Below are 16,181 nucleotides of genomic sequence, written 5' to 3' on the forward strand. Positions count from 1 at the left end.
CAGAGATGCTGCCTGTCCTGCTGAGTTACTCCAGCTTTTTGTGTGTCTGTCTTCGGTTTAAACCAGCATCTGCAGGTCTTTCCCACATATACCAAATACCAGGATTTTCTTCCACCAAGTTGCAATTGATGGAGGTCTGGCATGGGAGGAATTCAGGGCTGAATAGCTGAAAGGCCAGTGCTACATTGTACAGTTAAACATTTAATACTGAGGTTAGATGAGCCGCCATGAGCAGGACTCACTTTGCAATATGTACATGTTGAGGTATGCTTGTGAACATCGACATACATTCAATTCTCAGTCATTGTTTTGTCTCAGTGAGTGAAGGTAATGCCTCCCCCTGCGTCCTCTCACTCCCAGACAGAATGTATGTCACTCTGACAAATTCCAGATTCGTCGAATAAACACAAAAGCTTTCATCATCGTGCTGAAGTTGACACTAAGTGCTGGAGTAACTCAGCGGGACAGGCAGCGTATCTGGAGGGAAGGAATGGGCGACGGTTCGGGTCGGGACCAGCCTGAAGAAGGGTCACCCATTCCTTCTCCCCAGAGACGCTGCCTGTCCCACTGAGTTACTCCAGCATTTTGTGTCTATCTTTGGTGTAAACCGCCACCTGCAGTTCCTTCCTGTGCTGTATTAAACGTGTCACATGGGAGAGTTTTGACAGTCTCGGGTAAACACTAAAGACTCGACTGCACACAAGAGTCTAAATTTTATACTGATGTAAAATGTTAACTCCTGACCCTGCAGGCAGTTTTTCTATTGAAACATATAAGATTATTAAGGGTTTGAACACGCTAGAGACAGGAAACATGTTCCCCAAGGTACACAAAAAAGCTGGAGAAACTCAGCAGGTGCAGCAGCATCTATGGAGCGAAGGAAAAAGGCAACGTTTCGGGCCGAAACCCTTCTTCAGACTGATCAACATGTTCCCGATGTTGGGGGAGTCCAGAACCAGGGGCCACACAGTTTAAGAATAAGGAGTAAGCCATTTAAAATGGAGATGAGGAAACACTTTTTCTCACTGAGAGTTGTGAGTCTGTGGAATTCTCTGCCTCAGAGGGCAGTGGAGGCCGGTTCTCTGGATACTTTCAAGAAAGAGCTAGATAGGGCTCTTAAAGATAGTGGAGTCAGTGGATATGGGGAGAAGGCAGGAACGGGGTACTGATTGGGGATGATCAGCCGTGATCACATTGAATGGCGGTGTTGGCTCAAAGGGCCGAATGGCCTCTACTGCTGTGCCTAATGTCTATTGAGACAAGGCATTGTAACATCATAAAGTACATACAGGTACACATTCATCCAAACACAAACTGCATTCATTACAAGTCAATAAATAGCTGTATTGAAATAGACAGTGACTTTAGCAATACACTTTAAATTGGTTGTTACAAATTTACTGATACAGTAATGGGTGGGTATATGAAAATACGTTGAAATTAAACTTATTAAACTCGATATTGCACTCTCATAAATAGTAAAAAAATGCAGATTAAAATATTTCAGTTGTGTATTAAAATATACAGTCCACTAACAGTCGAGAATATTCAGCAAATAAGATGAACACTGCCAAAGTTATTTTTGTTCCATTTCATATTTCTAAAATTCATTATCTGACAAAACTATAACTTTGCTGATCTAAGAAGAGATTACAAAATATTAAAAAAATATAATTTGCATTTTCCATTTCGTGGAAAAATTAAAAAAAATTGAATGAAATTCATTCAGATGTGATTTACATTTAGATTGAGCAGTCACGGGGGGAATTGCAGAGTTGCCCAAGAGGAGAAGTGTCTCGATGTGGAGGTGACTGTGGAAACATCGGACAATCTCACAGGACTGAAATATCTAACACAGCGAGAGGGGGAGAGGGGGAGAGTGTAAATGAGAAGTGTTGGGGCATGGTCTTTATGAGAGGCATAGTAGATAGGGTAGACAGTCCGAGCCTTTTCCCCAGAGTGGAGATGTCTAATAGAGGGCGCAGCTTCATAGCCCTGTCCAACGGTGTGAGTTTATTCCAAGAGCTCTCCCGAGTTAAAAAAAAAATCTAACACGTGGTAAGCACGGAGAATTAACATAGCGGGTACGTAGGGGCTCGGGGACGTCTCTTAGCGCTAACGGCAGGTACTCGGGAAGACTCGCTAACGGCAGGTAAGCACGGGAAGACTGGTGAAGATTTTTTCAACGCGATGAAAAATGTCCACGAGAGCCCCGAGTACCGACGAGTGGCCATTACCGTAAATCTCCGAGTTGGAATCAGGGCAAACTCAGGAGAACTCTTGGAATGAACTCGTACAGTGGGACAGGGGGGGTTTGAGGGTGAGAGGGGCAGGTTGTTTTACACAGAGGGTGGTGGGTGCCTGGAACGTGCTGCCAGGGGTGGGCGTGGTGGAGGCAGATGTGATAGTGGGTTTTAAGAAGCTTTTGGACAGGGACATGGATATGCAGGGAATGGAGGGGAAACAGATCACGTGCAGCTACATGGATAGGAACGGCCCTGAAAGCAAATGGGACAATGTCAGGTGGGTCAGCATGGATGGGTTGGGCTGAAGGGCCTGTTCCCGTACTGTACCGCACGTTGTTCTAGCGACATTGTGTCCTGGAGCGAGTATGACTGCAAGAAAGGGCCAGTGAAAGGTGAGGAGCAACTTCACACGCAGCTGCAAGACTCTGTAACTGCCCAGCCTAAATATAAATATCAATTTAAATACTAGCGGCTTTCTTCATTCAGGAACTGTTCCTCTTCATGTTGATGTAGTTCCAGATCCAGTCAATGAAGGTGTTGAGTTCACTCATGGCTTTGTACACGCCTTTCACCTGTAGCTGGTGAGGACAACAACACGTTAGTGGCTTGCCTTGTGTCAAACATGCCCTTAGGCCCAACTTGCCCATGCCGGCCAACATGTCCCAGCTATACTAGTCATAGAGTGATACACTGTGGAAACAGGCCCTTCAGCCCAACTTGCCCATGCCAGCCAACATGCCCCCAGCTACACTAGTCATAGAGTGATACAGCATGGAAACAGGCCCTTCAGCCCAACTTGCCCATGCCAGCCAACATGCCCCCAGCTACACTAGTCATAGAGTGATACAGCATGAAAACAGGCCCTTCGGCCCAACTTGCCCATGCTAGCCAACATGCCCCCAGCTATACTAGTCATAGAGTGATACAGCATGGAAACAGGCCCTTCGGCCCAACTTGCCCATGCCAGCCAACATGTCCCCAGCTATACTAGTCATAGAGTGATACACTGTGGAAACACCTGCCTGCGTTTTGGCCCACATCCCTCCAAACCCGTCCTATCCATGTACCTGTTCAAGAAGGAACTGCAGATGCTGGAGAATTGAAGGTAGATAAAAATTGCTGGAGGAACTCAGCGGGTGCAGCAGCATCTATGGAGCGAAGGAAATAGGCAACGTTTCGGGACGAAACCCTTCCGGGTTTCGTCCCGAAACGTTACCTATTTCCAGAAGGGTTTTGGCCCAAAACGTTGCCTATTTCCAGAAGGGTTTCGGCCCAAAACGTTGCCTATTTCCTTCGCTCCATAGATGCTGCCGCACCCGCTGAGTTTCTCCAGCAATTTTGTCTACTATCCATGTACCTGTCTAACTGTTTCTTAAACGTCGGGATAGTCCCAGCCTCAACTACCTCCTCCAGCAGCTCGTTCCATACACCCACCACCCTCTGTGTGAAAAAGTTACCCCTCAGGTTCCTATTCAATCTTTCCCCCCCTCCCCTCTCTCACCTTAAACCCGTGTCCTCTGATTCACGATTTCCCCTACTCTGGGTCAAAGACTCTGTGCATCTACCCAATCTATTCCCCACACGATCTTGTACACCTCTATAAGATCAGCCCTCAGGCTCCTGTGCTCCAAGGAATAGAGTCCCAGCCTACTCAACCTCTCCCTGTAGCTCAGGCCCTTCGAGTCCTGGTAAATCTTCTCTGCACCTTCCCCCGGAGCTGAGCGGATAATTGAAACATAGAAACATAGACAACAGGTGCAGGAGTAGAGGCCATTCGGCCCTTCGAGCCTGCACCATTCGCCATTCAATATGATCATGGCTGATCATCCAACTCAGTATCCTGTAACTGCCTTCTCTCCATACCCCCCTGATCCCTTTAGCCACAAGGGGCCACATCTAACTCCCTAATTGAACACCTGGTCAGTCTCTTACCTGCTTGAACGTCCGTTGAATGTTCCGGAAGTGTGGACTTTGGTTGCAGATGCAACGATCGCAGGAGAAGAACAGATGCTGCAAAGCAACGCAAGGGCCGTTACAAAATGGCGTCCACACTGTCCACGTTGGAAAACACATACATTACACAGAAACATAGACAACAGGTGCAGGAGGAGGCCATTCGGCCCTTCGAGCCAGCACCGCCATTCATTGTGATCATGACTGATCGTCCCTTATCAATAACCCGTGCCTGCCTTCTCCCCATATCCCTTGACTCCACTAGCCCCTAGAGCTCTAGCTAACTCTCTCTTAAATCCATCCTCGGCACACCTGGCCCAGCCAACAATGGACCAATGTGGGCTCCGCTCTTCCAGAGGCCACCTGGTGTATTTTCTCGCCTCCAGTTTCCAACCCCCCCTCCCCCGCCTCTGTGTTTCAGTCTGAAGAAGGGTCTCGACCCGAAACGTCACCCGTTCCTTCTCTCCAGAGATGCTGCCTGTCCCGCTGAGTTACTCCGGCTTTGTGTATCTTCCATATAAGCCAGCGTCTGCAGTTCCTTCCTTACACTAAGAGTCACTTCGCTGTCTCAGAGTCGAGTCTCAGACCTGGGGAATTGTGACGTTTATTGCTGAATCATTTATGAGTCACAAAATGATGAAAAAATATTCTAGTTTCACTGGCGTGTGGGATTAGTATCGGTGCAGGGGCCACTACTAACTGTGTTGTGTATTCATGGTTTGGATGAGGGGGGGTTGAAGTTTGCAGATGATGCTGAGATAGGTGGGGGGCTCAGCACTGTAGAGGAAGCAGGGAATCTGCAAGAGGAGGTGGACAGGTTAGGAAAGTGGGCAGAGTCATGCATTTTGGTTATACGGGGGAATCCAGAAATCGGAGGCAAAAAGGGACTTGGGAGTGCTGGTGCAGGACTTGAAATTGAAACTTGCAGAATAATGAAAGGCTTAGATGGAGTGGATCTGGAGAGGATGTTTCCACTAGTGGGAGAGTCTAGGACCAGAGGGCACAGCCTCAGAATTAAAGGGTGCTCTTTTAGAAAGGAGGAACTTCTTTAGTCAGAGGGTTTGTGGAATTCATTGACACAGACGGCTGTGGAGGCCACAAGTCAGTGGGTATTTTTAAGGCAGTGGGTCGTAGATTGGGACGGGCGTTGAGGGTTATGGGGAGAAGGCAGCAGAATGGGATTAGGAGGCAGAGATCAGCCATGATTGCATGGTGGAGTGGGATCGATGGGCCGAATGGCCTGGATGATTCTACTCCTATGACTGGTGAACTTGTGAACTGGCGTGGCCGTTACTGAATGCCCCAGTGTTCGACCTAGCTGCCTGCAGCGACCTGCCATCACTTGGATCACAGCAATTCGCTGCAAAAGCAATTAGGTCAGCAGATCTGTCTTTGGTGTCGGCTGCTCTGGTGCAGTCCCTCTGTGAATTTGCATTCGCTATTTGGCTCATGTTGTTGCGATCGCAGCAGCGCCTTTGGTTAACGGTTTTACACACCGGGTGTGGTGAAGCAGTCGTGTGATGCCTGCCTTTTGTTTCGTTCTGAGTTGTCGCAGCATTTGAGCAGTGCTCTCATCAGCTGCCGATGTCGCTAGAAAATATCATAGACATAGGTGAGGAGGCCATTCGGCCCTTCGAGCCAGCACCGCCATTCAATTCATCATCATGCTGATGTCTCAAGAACTTTTTCACGCAGAGAAATCTCTGGAACTCTCTGCCACAGACAGTTGAGGCCACTTCATTGGCTATATTTAAGAGGGAGTTAGATGTGGCCATTGTGGCTAAGGGGATCAGGGGGTATGGAGAGAAGGCAGGTACAGGATACTGAGTTGGATGATCAGCCATGATCATATTGATGGCGGTGCAGGCTCGAAGGGCCGAATGGCCTATCCTGCACCTAATTTCTAATTTGCCTTTCTATAACCCGTGCCTGCCTTCCCCATATCCCTTGACTCCACCAGCCCCCAGAGCTCTATCTAACTCTCTCTTAAATCCATCCAGTGACTTGGCCTCCACTGCCCTCTGTGTGGCAGGGAATTCCACAAATTCGAATGGCCTCTACTCCTGCACCTATTTTCTATGTTTAAGCAGATGCTGGGAAATCGAAGGTAGACAAAAGTGGTGGAGAAACTCAGCGGGTGCAGCAGCATCTGTGGAGCGAAGGAAATGGGCAACGTTTTTCGGGCCGAAACCAAGGGTGAAGGAAATAGGAAATAGGTAACGTTTCGGGCCGAAACCCTTCCGGGTTTCGGCCCGAAACGTTGCCTATTTCCTTCGCTCCATAGATGCTGCTGCACCCGGGCAGATTTCTCCAGTACTTTTGTCTACCTATTGTCTATGTTTCTATGCCAGCTGCAGGGGGCTGCAGGGAGATGCAACACCACTGCTGCTGCAAATTAATGCAACAAAGTGAAGCATCTGGACTAGTATCAGAACATCAATGGAGGTGTTCTCATAGGCCCATGCAGTGAGCAAACAGGCCCTTCAGCCCATCTTGTCCGAGATGCCCCAATTACCAGTCCCACCCCACCACGTTTGGCCCACATCCCACTGAACTCTTCCTGTCCAAGTGTCTTTCATCAGTTGTGTGTGTATCTGCTTCTCTAGTGTGTCTCTGTATCTCTGTGTGTGTCTCTGTGTCTCTGTGTGTGTGTCTCTGTGTGTGTCTCTGTGTCTCTGTGACTCTGTGTCTGTGACTCTGTGACTATGTGACCCTGTGTCTCTGTGTCTCTGTGTGTCTGTGTGTGTCTCTGTGACCCTGTGTCTCTGTGACCCTGTGACCCTGTGACTCTGTGTCTCTGTGACCCTGTGACCCTGTGTCTCTGTGACCCTGTGACCCTGTGTCTCTGTGACCCTGTGTCTCTGTGACCCTGTGTCTCTGTGACCCTGTGACCCCGTGTCTCTGTAACCCTGTGTATCTGTGTCTGTGACTCTGTGACTATGTGACCCTGTGTCCCTGTGTCCCTGCGTCTCTGTGACCCTGTGACCCTGTGTCTGTGTCTCTGTGACCCTGTGTCCCTGTGTCTCCCTGTGTCCCTGTGTCTCTGTGACCCTGTGTCTCCGTGTGTCTCTGTGACCCTGTGACTCTGTGACCCTGTGTCTCTGTGACCCTGTGACCCTGTGTCTCTGTGACCCTGTGTCTCTGTGACCCTGTGACTCTGTGTCTCTGTGTCTCTGTGACTCTGTGACTGTGTCTGAGTCTGTGACCCTGTGACCCTGTGTCTCTGTGTCTGTGACTATGTGACTATGTGACCCTGTGTCTCAGTATCTCTGTGTGTGTCTGTGTGTCTCTGTGACCCTGTGACCCTGTGACTCTGTGACCCTGTGTCTCTGTGACCCTGTGACCCTGTGACCCTGTGGCCCTGTGACCCTGTGACTGTGACTCTGTGACCCTGTGACCCTGTGACCCTGTGTCTCTGTGTCTGTGTCTCTGTGAGTCTGTGTCCCTGCGTCTCTGTGACCCTGTGACCCTGTGTCTCTGTGACCCTGTGTCTCTGTGTCTGTGACTCTGTGTCTCTGTGTCCCTCTGTGACTGTGTCCCTGTGTCTCTGTGACCCTGTGACTCTGTGACCCTGTGACCCTGTGACCCTGTGACCCCGTGACCCTGTGACCCTATGAAGGGCCGAGCAGATTGGATACTTACACATTTCAGTACGTTGGCGTGCAGCTCGTGCAAGGCGTTTCCGATTTTGCTGACGGACACGTTGATGACTCTGCTGTGGGTCTTGGCTGCAGGGATCACATCCGTGAGATAGAAGTTCAGCATTTCCTTCAGGAACTGGCAACTGTGATTGTCCTAAACACACAAACGTCAAATGATGGTTCACAAAACGCACGCTGACATTCGTATATCCACTTGTCACCTCCATGATGGACAACTCCTCAATCCTCTGTCTGTTCATCTCTGGTCTATATCCAACCATCAGACACCATCCCTTCACCTGTCTCCATTTTGCCTGAATCATCGATGGAGCAGGCTGTTTAAGAAGGAACTGCAGATGCTGGAAAACCGAAGGTAGACAAAAGTGCTGGAGTAACTCAGGGGGTGCAGCAGCATCTATGGAGCGAAGGAAATAGGCAACGTTTCGGCCCGAAACGTTGCCTATTTTCCTTAGCTCCATAGATGCTGCTGCACCCGCTGAGTTACTCCAGCACTCTGTGAAACGTCACCTATCCATGTTCTCCACAGATGCTGCCTGACCCACTGAGTTATGGTGCAGCACATCTATGGAGTTAAGGAAATATCCATGTTCTCGGGCCGAGATGCTGCTGGAAATAGGTGACGTTTCGGGCCGAAACTCTGTGAAACGGCCACGAAACGTTGCCTATTTCTTAGCTCATAGATGCTGCTGCACCCACTGAGTTACTCCAGCACTCTGTGAAATGTCACCTATCCATGTTCTCCACAGATGCTGCCTGCACCCGCTGAGTTACTCCAGCACTCTGTGTCTTTAATTGCCAAGAGGTCACTGCTGTTTTGATTGTGAAAGATAGTTACAGAAGGAAACCGCAACTGGTCACAGTTTATGAAGTAACGCCTTAGTCAGGATCCAAATTTATATAAATTCTCTTTCAATGCCCTCTGTTTGGTCAACCCTGACCCCAAACAGGAATTCGTGTGTGGGATTCCATTTCGTAATATTATAAAATTAAATGATTTTGTTTTCTATTTTTAAACTTAATTTTAAATTGTGTCATTCCTTCTCCCAGCATGTCATAGAGTCAAGGGAATTACACAGTGTGGAAACAGGCCCTTCGGCCCAACTTGCCCCACACCCACCTTCTCCTCTCCCCCCTCATCTGTATCCACCCATCACCTGCCAGGCTTTGTCCCACCACCCCCACCCACCAGCTTTCTCCCTCCTACTATAATCGGTCTAAGGATAATCAGTCCTGACCTGAAACATCACCCGTCCATTCCCTCCGCAGATGCTGCCTGACCCGCTGAGTTCTTCCAGCATTTTGTGTTTTTTTTTAAAGTGACCACGGTGAAGGCAAGCCGATCAAGGTATGGTTTCATTTGTCACCATTTGATGTAAGATCACTGATTTGAACAGTGACTCTGTTTCTCCACACATGTAGACTGGCACGCTAAGTATCCCTAGCTTTGAGGGTATTTATTTCAGACTTCCAGTATCTGCAGCATTTTGCTTCTGTCTCCTTGGGTTAGTGTGAGCCTGTGTCTGCAGCACCAACAGCAATTGTAGATGGCTTATCCCTTTGTACATTAGAGCATGCAAACAGGCCCTTCGGCCCGTCGAGTCCACGCCGACCATCGATCACCCGTTCACACTAGTTCTATGCTATCCCATTTTCTCATCCACTCCCTAGACACACAAGGGGGAAGTTTACAGAGGGGCCGATTAAACGGCAAACCCGTACGTCTTTGGGATGTGGGAGGAAACCGGAGCACCCGGAGGAAACCCACGCAGTCTCAGGGAGAACGTGCAAACTCCTTAAACGCAGCACCCGAGGTCAGGATCGAACCGGGGTCTCTGGCGCTGTGAGGACACGGTTCCACCAGGTGAGGTGTTGTACTTTGTACTTGCTGAACCATCGCTAACACTCGCTCAGTCCCACACGAGACAGATGCCACTCCGTCACGGAGATTACGCTCCACTACATGTTAGAACAAGTTCATTCCCAGAGAGTAGGAGGCCATTCATCCCATCATCACAGGGTCTACACCTTGGAACTGTGTCCCCAACCGAGGCACCTTCTCCAGAAGGACCACAGGAGCTCCTCTACAACCTTCTCAAGTGTAAAGCGTTGATCAGCTGGAAGAACTCAACTGGTCAAACAGCATCTGCGGAAGCCCATGTTTTGGGTTGAGATTCTGCATCAGGACTCAGAGCTAAGATTGTAAACCCGATCTCCCAACCTACCTCTCTGCGGCCCTTACGCTTTTTCCTACCTGCACTTTCTCTGTAACTGTAACACTGTTACGCTGTAACACTATATTGACTGGACAGCATGCAAACAACATGTTTCACTGTACCTCAGTACACGTGGCAATAATGAACTAATATCAATAACGTTAGCAATGTGAGTGGCACGCACTGCCCTGAAATAAATGATATTCAAACAAACTTCCTCAGTCATTGCCAAAGTTTCCCCTTCTGACAGAATAGAAATTCATGAAGAACAATGATAAATAATTTATTATATTTTAATTTAATTTGCGTCAGAGATCGGCGTGGAAACAGACCCTTCAGCCCATCTAGTCCACGCCAACTAGCGATTATCCGTTCTATCCTACACCCTAGGGACAGCTTACAGAAGACCGTTAACCCATAAACCCGTAATCGGAAGGAACTGCAGATGCTGGTTTATACCAAAGAAAGGCACAGAGTGCTGGAGTAACTCAGCGGGTCAGGCAGCATCTGTGGAGAACATGGATAGGTGACGTTTTGGGTCGGGATCCTTCTTCAGACTGACTGTAAAACTGAAGGGTGTCAGCCTGAAACCTCAGCCTATCCTTATCTCCAGAGATGCTGCTGCACCCAGCACTCAGCATCTGCAGGCCTGGTGTCTCCATGTTTAAGTTTAGGTTTTTATAGGTGACAAATCAAGTCGTGATCTTTCTTTTCCCACTTATCCAATTGATCAAGTAATTCATACATAGAAACATAGACTGTCCCACAGGAGGAGGCCATTTGGCCCTTCTCCCCGCTCCCGCCATTCAATATGATCATGGAAGCATCCAAATCAGTACCATCAGACTTTCAGGACCACATCCCTTGATTCCGTTCTGCCCTCAGAGCTCCATCTAACGGCCCCTTCCAAAAGCTAGGTGTACTCGTCCTCCACTTCCCCAACCCATTGTGAACATGTTTCCTGCATCCAGTGTCCAACCCCTGATGCACTACGATGCTGAGAACTATAAGATGCTCTCTAGTCATTGTATTCTTGTGGTTGTACAGTGCTCTGGTGAGCCCACATCCATGGAGGAATTGTGGTGAACCTTTTGCTCCTAATCAATAGCAAGGAATGTCCTGCTCCTCAGTTAGGGCACCAAAGGTTCACACAATAATTCAGAATGGAGTGACCAGAGCTTGTATTCACAAGAATTTAGAAAAATGAGAGGGCAGATCTTATAGAAACATATACAATTATTAAGGGGTTGGACAGGCTGGATGCAGGAAACATGTTCCTGGTGTTGGGGAAGTGGAGGCCGACTCACTGGATGTTTTCAAGAGATCTTAGGGCTAAAGGAATCAAGGAATATGGTGAGAAAGCAGGAACGGGGTACTGATTGGGGATGATCAGCCACGATCATATCGAATGGCGGTGCTGGATCAAAAGGCCGAATGGCCTCTACTCCTGCACCTATTGACAAGTCTGTGTATGATTTAGCAAAATTGAGCCTGAAAACAAGTTCACTACATTGAAACGTCACCTATCCATGTTCTCCACAGATGCTGCCTGACCCGCTGAGTGGGTGCAGCAGCATCTATGGAGCTAAAGAAATAGGCAAGGTTTCGGGCCGAAATCCTCCTTGCACCACGCAACGTGTCTGGCCGACTGACGGAAGGGTTTAAGCCCACAACGTTGTCTTATCCCTTAGCTCCACAGATGCTGCTGCACCCACTGAGTTACTCCAGCACTCTGTGAAACGTCACCTATCCATGTTCTCCACAGATGCTGCCTGACCCGCTGAGTTATCCAGCACTCTGTGCAACGCAGCTATCTATGGAGCTCCAAGAAATAGCCTGACGTTGCGGAGCCGAAACCAGCACTCTGGAAATAGGCAACTTTCCAGGTTCTGAAATGCCCTGACCTGCTGAGTTTCGGCCCGAACTCGTTACCTATTATCCATAGCTCCACAGATGCTGCCTGACCTGCTGAGTTACTCCAGCACTCTGTGAAACGCACCTATCCATGTTCTCCACAGATGCTGCCTGACCTGCTGAGTTACTCCAGCACTCTGGTCTAATTAACAAAATGTTAACTTGCATCCACCACAACTAAACACCAACAAAACGTTTGATAAATCTACTGGCAGTGATCAGCTGGCTGACAAACCTGCCTCCGAAGCCTAATCTCTGCTTGGTGGAGTCTGTGTGGTTGGAAGTCACAGGTAACCCGGCTACAATCAGTGCAGCGTTCTCATCCACCACCTGTGATGTTTTGTTTATTTTCCGACAACTATCGATGTCAGTGACTCAGCCTTGGTCACGAGACACAAGGCAGTGAAACCGAACGCACGGGGACTCCGAGTCCTTGCAGGTCCACTTGCACCTCCTCCAACTTCATCCACTGTATCCCTACAGGTTTGTGACTGAATTGGCTTAGTATGTATGTGAAAGTTGCCCCTAGTAGTAGAAACATAGAAACATAGAAAATAGGTGCAGGAGTAGAGGCCATTCGGCCCTTCGAGCCTGCACCATTCGCCATTCAATATGATCATGGCTGATCATCCAACTCAGTATCCCGTACCTGCCTTCTCTCCATACCCCCTGATCCCCTTAGCCACAAGGGCCACATCTAACTCCCTCTTAAATATAGCCAATGAACTGGCCTCGACCAGTGGCAGAGAGTTCCAGAGATTCACCACTCTCTGTGTGAAAAAAGTTCTTCTCATCTCGGTTTTAAAGGATTTCCCCTTTATCCTTAAGCTGTGACCCCTTGTCCTGGACTTCCCCAACATCGGGAACAATCTTCCTGCATCTAGCCTGTCCAACCCCTTAAGAATTTTGTAAGTTTCTATAAGATCCCCTCTCAATCTCCTAAATTCTAGAGAGTATAAACCAAGTCTATCCAGTCTTTCTTCTTAAGACAGTCCTGACATCCCAGGAATCAGTCTGGTTAGGATTGTAGTAATGCCCCTGTCCCACTTAGGAAGCCTGAACGGAAACCTCTGGAGACTTTGCGCCCCACCCAAGGTTTCTGTGCGGTTCCCGGAGGTTGCAGGTGGTTGCCGGAGGTTGCAGGTAGTGGAAGCAGGTAGGGAGACTGACAAAAACCTCCGGGAACCGCACGGAAAAACCTTGGGTGGGGCGCAAAGTCTCCAGAGGTTTCCGTTCAAGTTTTCTAAGTGGGACAGGGGCATGAGTGTGCGGGGATCGCTGGTCGGCACAGCCCCGGTGGGCCGAAGGGCCTGTTTCCGCGCTAAATCTATCTCTTAAAACTAAAAAACTAAAACCAAGAGAGATAACCCAAGCAGCTGGCACATTGAGCCATCACAGTGGAACCCCAACTCCCAGTCCGTCAAGTGTCAAGGACAACACTTTATATTCAATCTGAACCTTACCTTGAACACCGGCAGGTCTCGGCTCCGCAGCAGCGATATCTTAAAATTGTCATCTTTATTCTGCTGCAATAACAAAACAAACCATAATCACGGTGTGAAAATACTCATCCAATGATCAACTGAATCTTCTGACACCCACACAGTTCACTCACGGCAAGCAGGTCTCAAGCAGCCCCCCCCCCCCCCCCCCCCCACCCTGGACAGCTGGCAACCCAGCGCCATGTATGTATGAATGTTGACCTCTCTCATTGTAAATCACTTCTGCTAACACAACCCCCCCCCCCCCCCCCCCCAAATAGGTACCTGTAACACCAACGTACCATTGAACCCGAAACGTCACCTATCCATGTTCTCCACAGATGCTGCCTGACACGCTGAGTTACTCCAGCACTCTGTGCAACGTCAGCTATCCATGTTCTCCACAGATGCTGCCTGACCCGCTGAGTTTCGGTGCCGAAACCCTTATGGAAATAGGCAACGTTTCGGGCCGAAACCCTTCTGGAAATAGGCAACGTTTCGGGCCGAAACCCTTCTGGGTTTAGCCCGAAACGTTGCCTATTTCCTTAGCTCCATAGATGCTGCTGCACCCGCTGAGTTACTCCAGCACTCTGTGAAACGTCACCTATCCATGTTCTCCACAGATGCTGCCTGACCCGCTGAGTTACTCCAGCACTCTGTGAAACGTCACCTATCCATGTTCTCCACAGATGCAGCCTGACCCACAAGTTATGTGCCAGCAGCATCTATGGAGCTAAGGAACATAGGCAACATTTCGGGCCAAAACCCTTCAGGAAATAGGCAACGTTCGGCCCGAAACCCGTAAGGGTTTCGGCCCGAAACGTTGCCTATTTCCTTAGCTCCATAGATGCTGCTGCACCCGCTGAGTTACTCCAGCACTCTGTGAAACGTCACCTATCCATGTTCTCCACAGATGCTGCCTGACCCGCTGAGTTACTCCAGCACTTTGTGAAACGTCACCTATCCATGTTCTCCACTCTGTATCTATCCCTGGCATAAAGCAGCATCTTCAGTTTAAACCAACCTCTGCAGATCTTTGCTTCCACAACCTGTCCAACTAAGTTGCGGTTCTCAGTTAAAATCTGCGTTCTCTGCAACACATGAATCTAAAATAACACCTTCAACGTTTCTTTATCTGAACCGAGCATCCTTGGATCTACCCCTCCCCTGCTCAACTTGACGAAGTGCCATTGAACCACCTTAGATGTAAAAACTCTGCAAAATACATTATCTTAAATAAAACAACACTGTATTGGTTTAAACTAATTGATATCAAAGCACCAGTATCACGGATAAAACTGTCTTAAGATAATCATTGCTACATTTTAAACTTTATCCACTGATTGCATCTACATGTTTATTAGAGAAATAGTATTATTGGAATTGTTACACTAGGAGCTGTGTCTAATTCTGTGGCAGGTTTGAAACTGCATGGATCCAGCCCTCGAGTACACACCGACCAGCGATCACTCTTCACAATAGTTCTATGTTGTCCCACTCCCTCATCCACTCTCTACACACGAGGGGGCAATTTACAGAGGGGCCGATTAAGCTCCAAACCATCACGCCTTTGGGATGTGGGAGGAAACCGGAGCACCCGGAGGAAACCATTCAGTTGATGCACCGCCTGTAGACACAAGATGCCGGAGTAACTCAGCGGGACAGGCAGCGTCTCTGTAGAGGAGGGACGGGCGAGGCCTCTGGTCGAGACTCTGAACGTCACCCATCCCTTCTCTCCGGAGACGCTGCCGGTCCCGCCGAGTTACTCCAACGGTCGCAGAGCGAGCGTGCAAACTCCACGCAGACAGCACCCGAGGCCAGGACCGAGCCGGGGTCTGTGGCGCTGTAGGGCAGCGGCTCTACCCGCTGCTTCGACGTGACCCCGGGCTCTCGTTTGACCGTTCCCCCGTTGCAAAAATCAGAAAACCCAGCGGTGATTTACGGAGAGCTGCCCACTCTCTGTAGGTCTGGCCACGTTTGATACTTACAAAGTAAGTCTTTATCTTGTGATATGACGTCCTGAGCTCCTGGACGTGTGCTGGGAAGACTGCATAATTGAAGCACGGGTGGCCTGCATGTCGAGGTTTGCACCAACAACACTGCATGGTGATCAGCATACACAACAAGGCAATGACACACTTCATGGCTTGTCGCTAGTTGTCACAACTTGATGAATTGAGATTGTGACTTGCCTCTATATACGTTCCCCGTTGTGGTCACTGTGGGCCAGCAACATCCTATGAAATTTCCTGTGGGTTACACTATTTGAGGTGGCCATAAATGTCACCATAGCTTCCTGGCAATCAAGTTTCCATCGATCCCTTGAGCAATGCATGCAAACACGGCTTAATTCCCCCCCAACCATATCGTTTTTGCAGTGGTTGTAGATAAATAATTCTTATGCAATTAATCCTTTGAAGTTGAATATTGTAAATGCAAACCTCGCTTTCTGCTTCTCAAACTCTTCTTGCAGGTTGCAGTTGGAGTGCCCAGCGATGTCAATAGACACAGAGTGCTGGAGTAACTCAGCGGGTCAGGCAGCATCTGTGGAGCTACGGAAATAGGCAACGTTTTGGGCCGAAACCCGTAAGGGTTTCGGCCCGAAACGTTGCCTATTTCCAGAAGGATTTCGGCCCGAAACGTTGCTAATTTCCAGAAGGATTTCGGCCCGAAACGTTGCCTATTTCCTTAGCTCCATAGATGCTGCTGCAC

The 16,181-nt window shown here is 48.9% G+C and overlaps 1 protein-coding gene across 1 annotated transcript; it reads right to left on the bottom strand.

Annotated features, from left to right (window-relative positions):
- Positions 1-2,016: 2,016 nt before the first annotated feature.
- On the bottom strand, positions 2,017-15,876 carry LOC129708969 (interleukin-10-like). Its single transcript, XM_055655073.1, has 5 exons — positions 15,458-15,876; positions 13,452-13,514; positions 7,842-7,994; positions 4,179-4,256; positions 2,017-2,824 (listed from the first exon to the last, which is right to left on the bottom strand). Exons 1-5 carry the CDS (start codon positions 15,611-15,613, stop codon positions 2,729-2,731), a joined length of 546 nt encoding a protein of 181 aa, XP_055511048.1. The 5' UTR covers positions 15,614-15,876; the 3' UTR covers positions 2,017-2,728.
- Between the last annotated feature and the right edge of the window lie 305 nt (positions 15,877-16,181).

The sequence above is a fragment of the Leucoraja erinacea genome, chromosome 24, assembly GCF_028641065.1.
Source record: "Leucoraja erinacea ecotype New England chromosome 24, Leri_hhj_1, whole genome shotgun sequence".
Lineage (NCBI taxonomy): Eukaryota > Metazoa > Chordata > Chondrichthyes > Rajiformes > Rajidae > Leucoraja > Leucoraja erinaceus.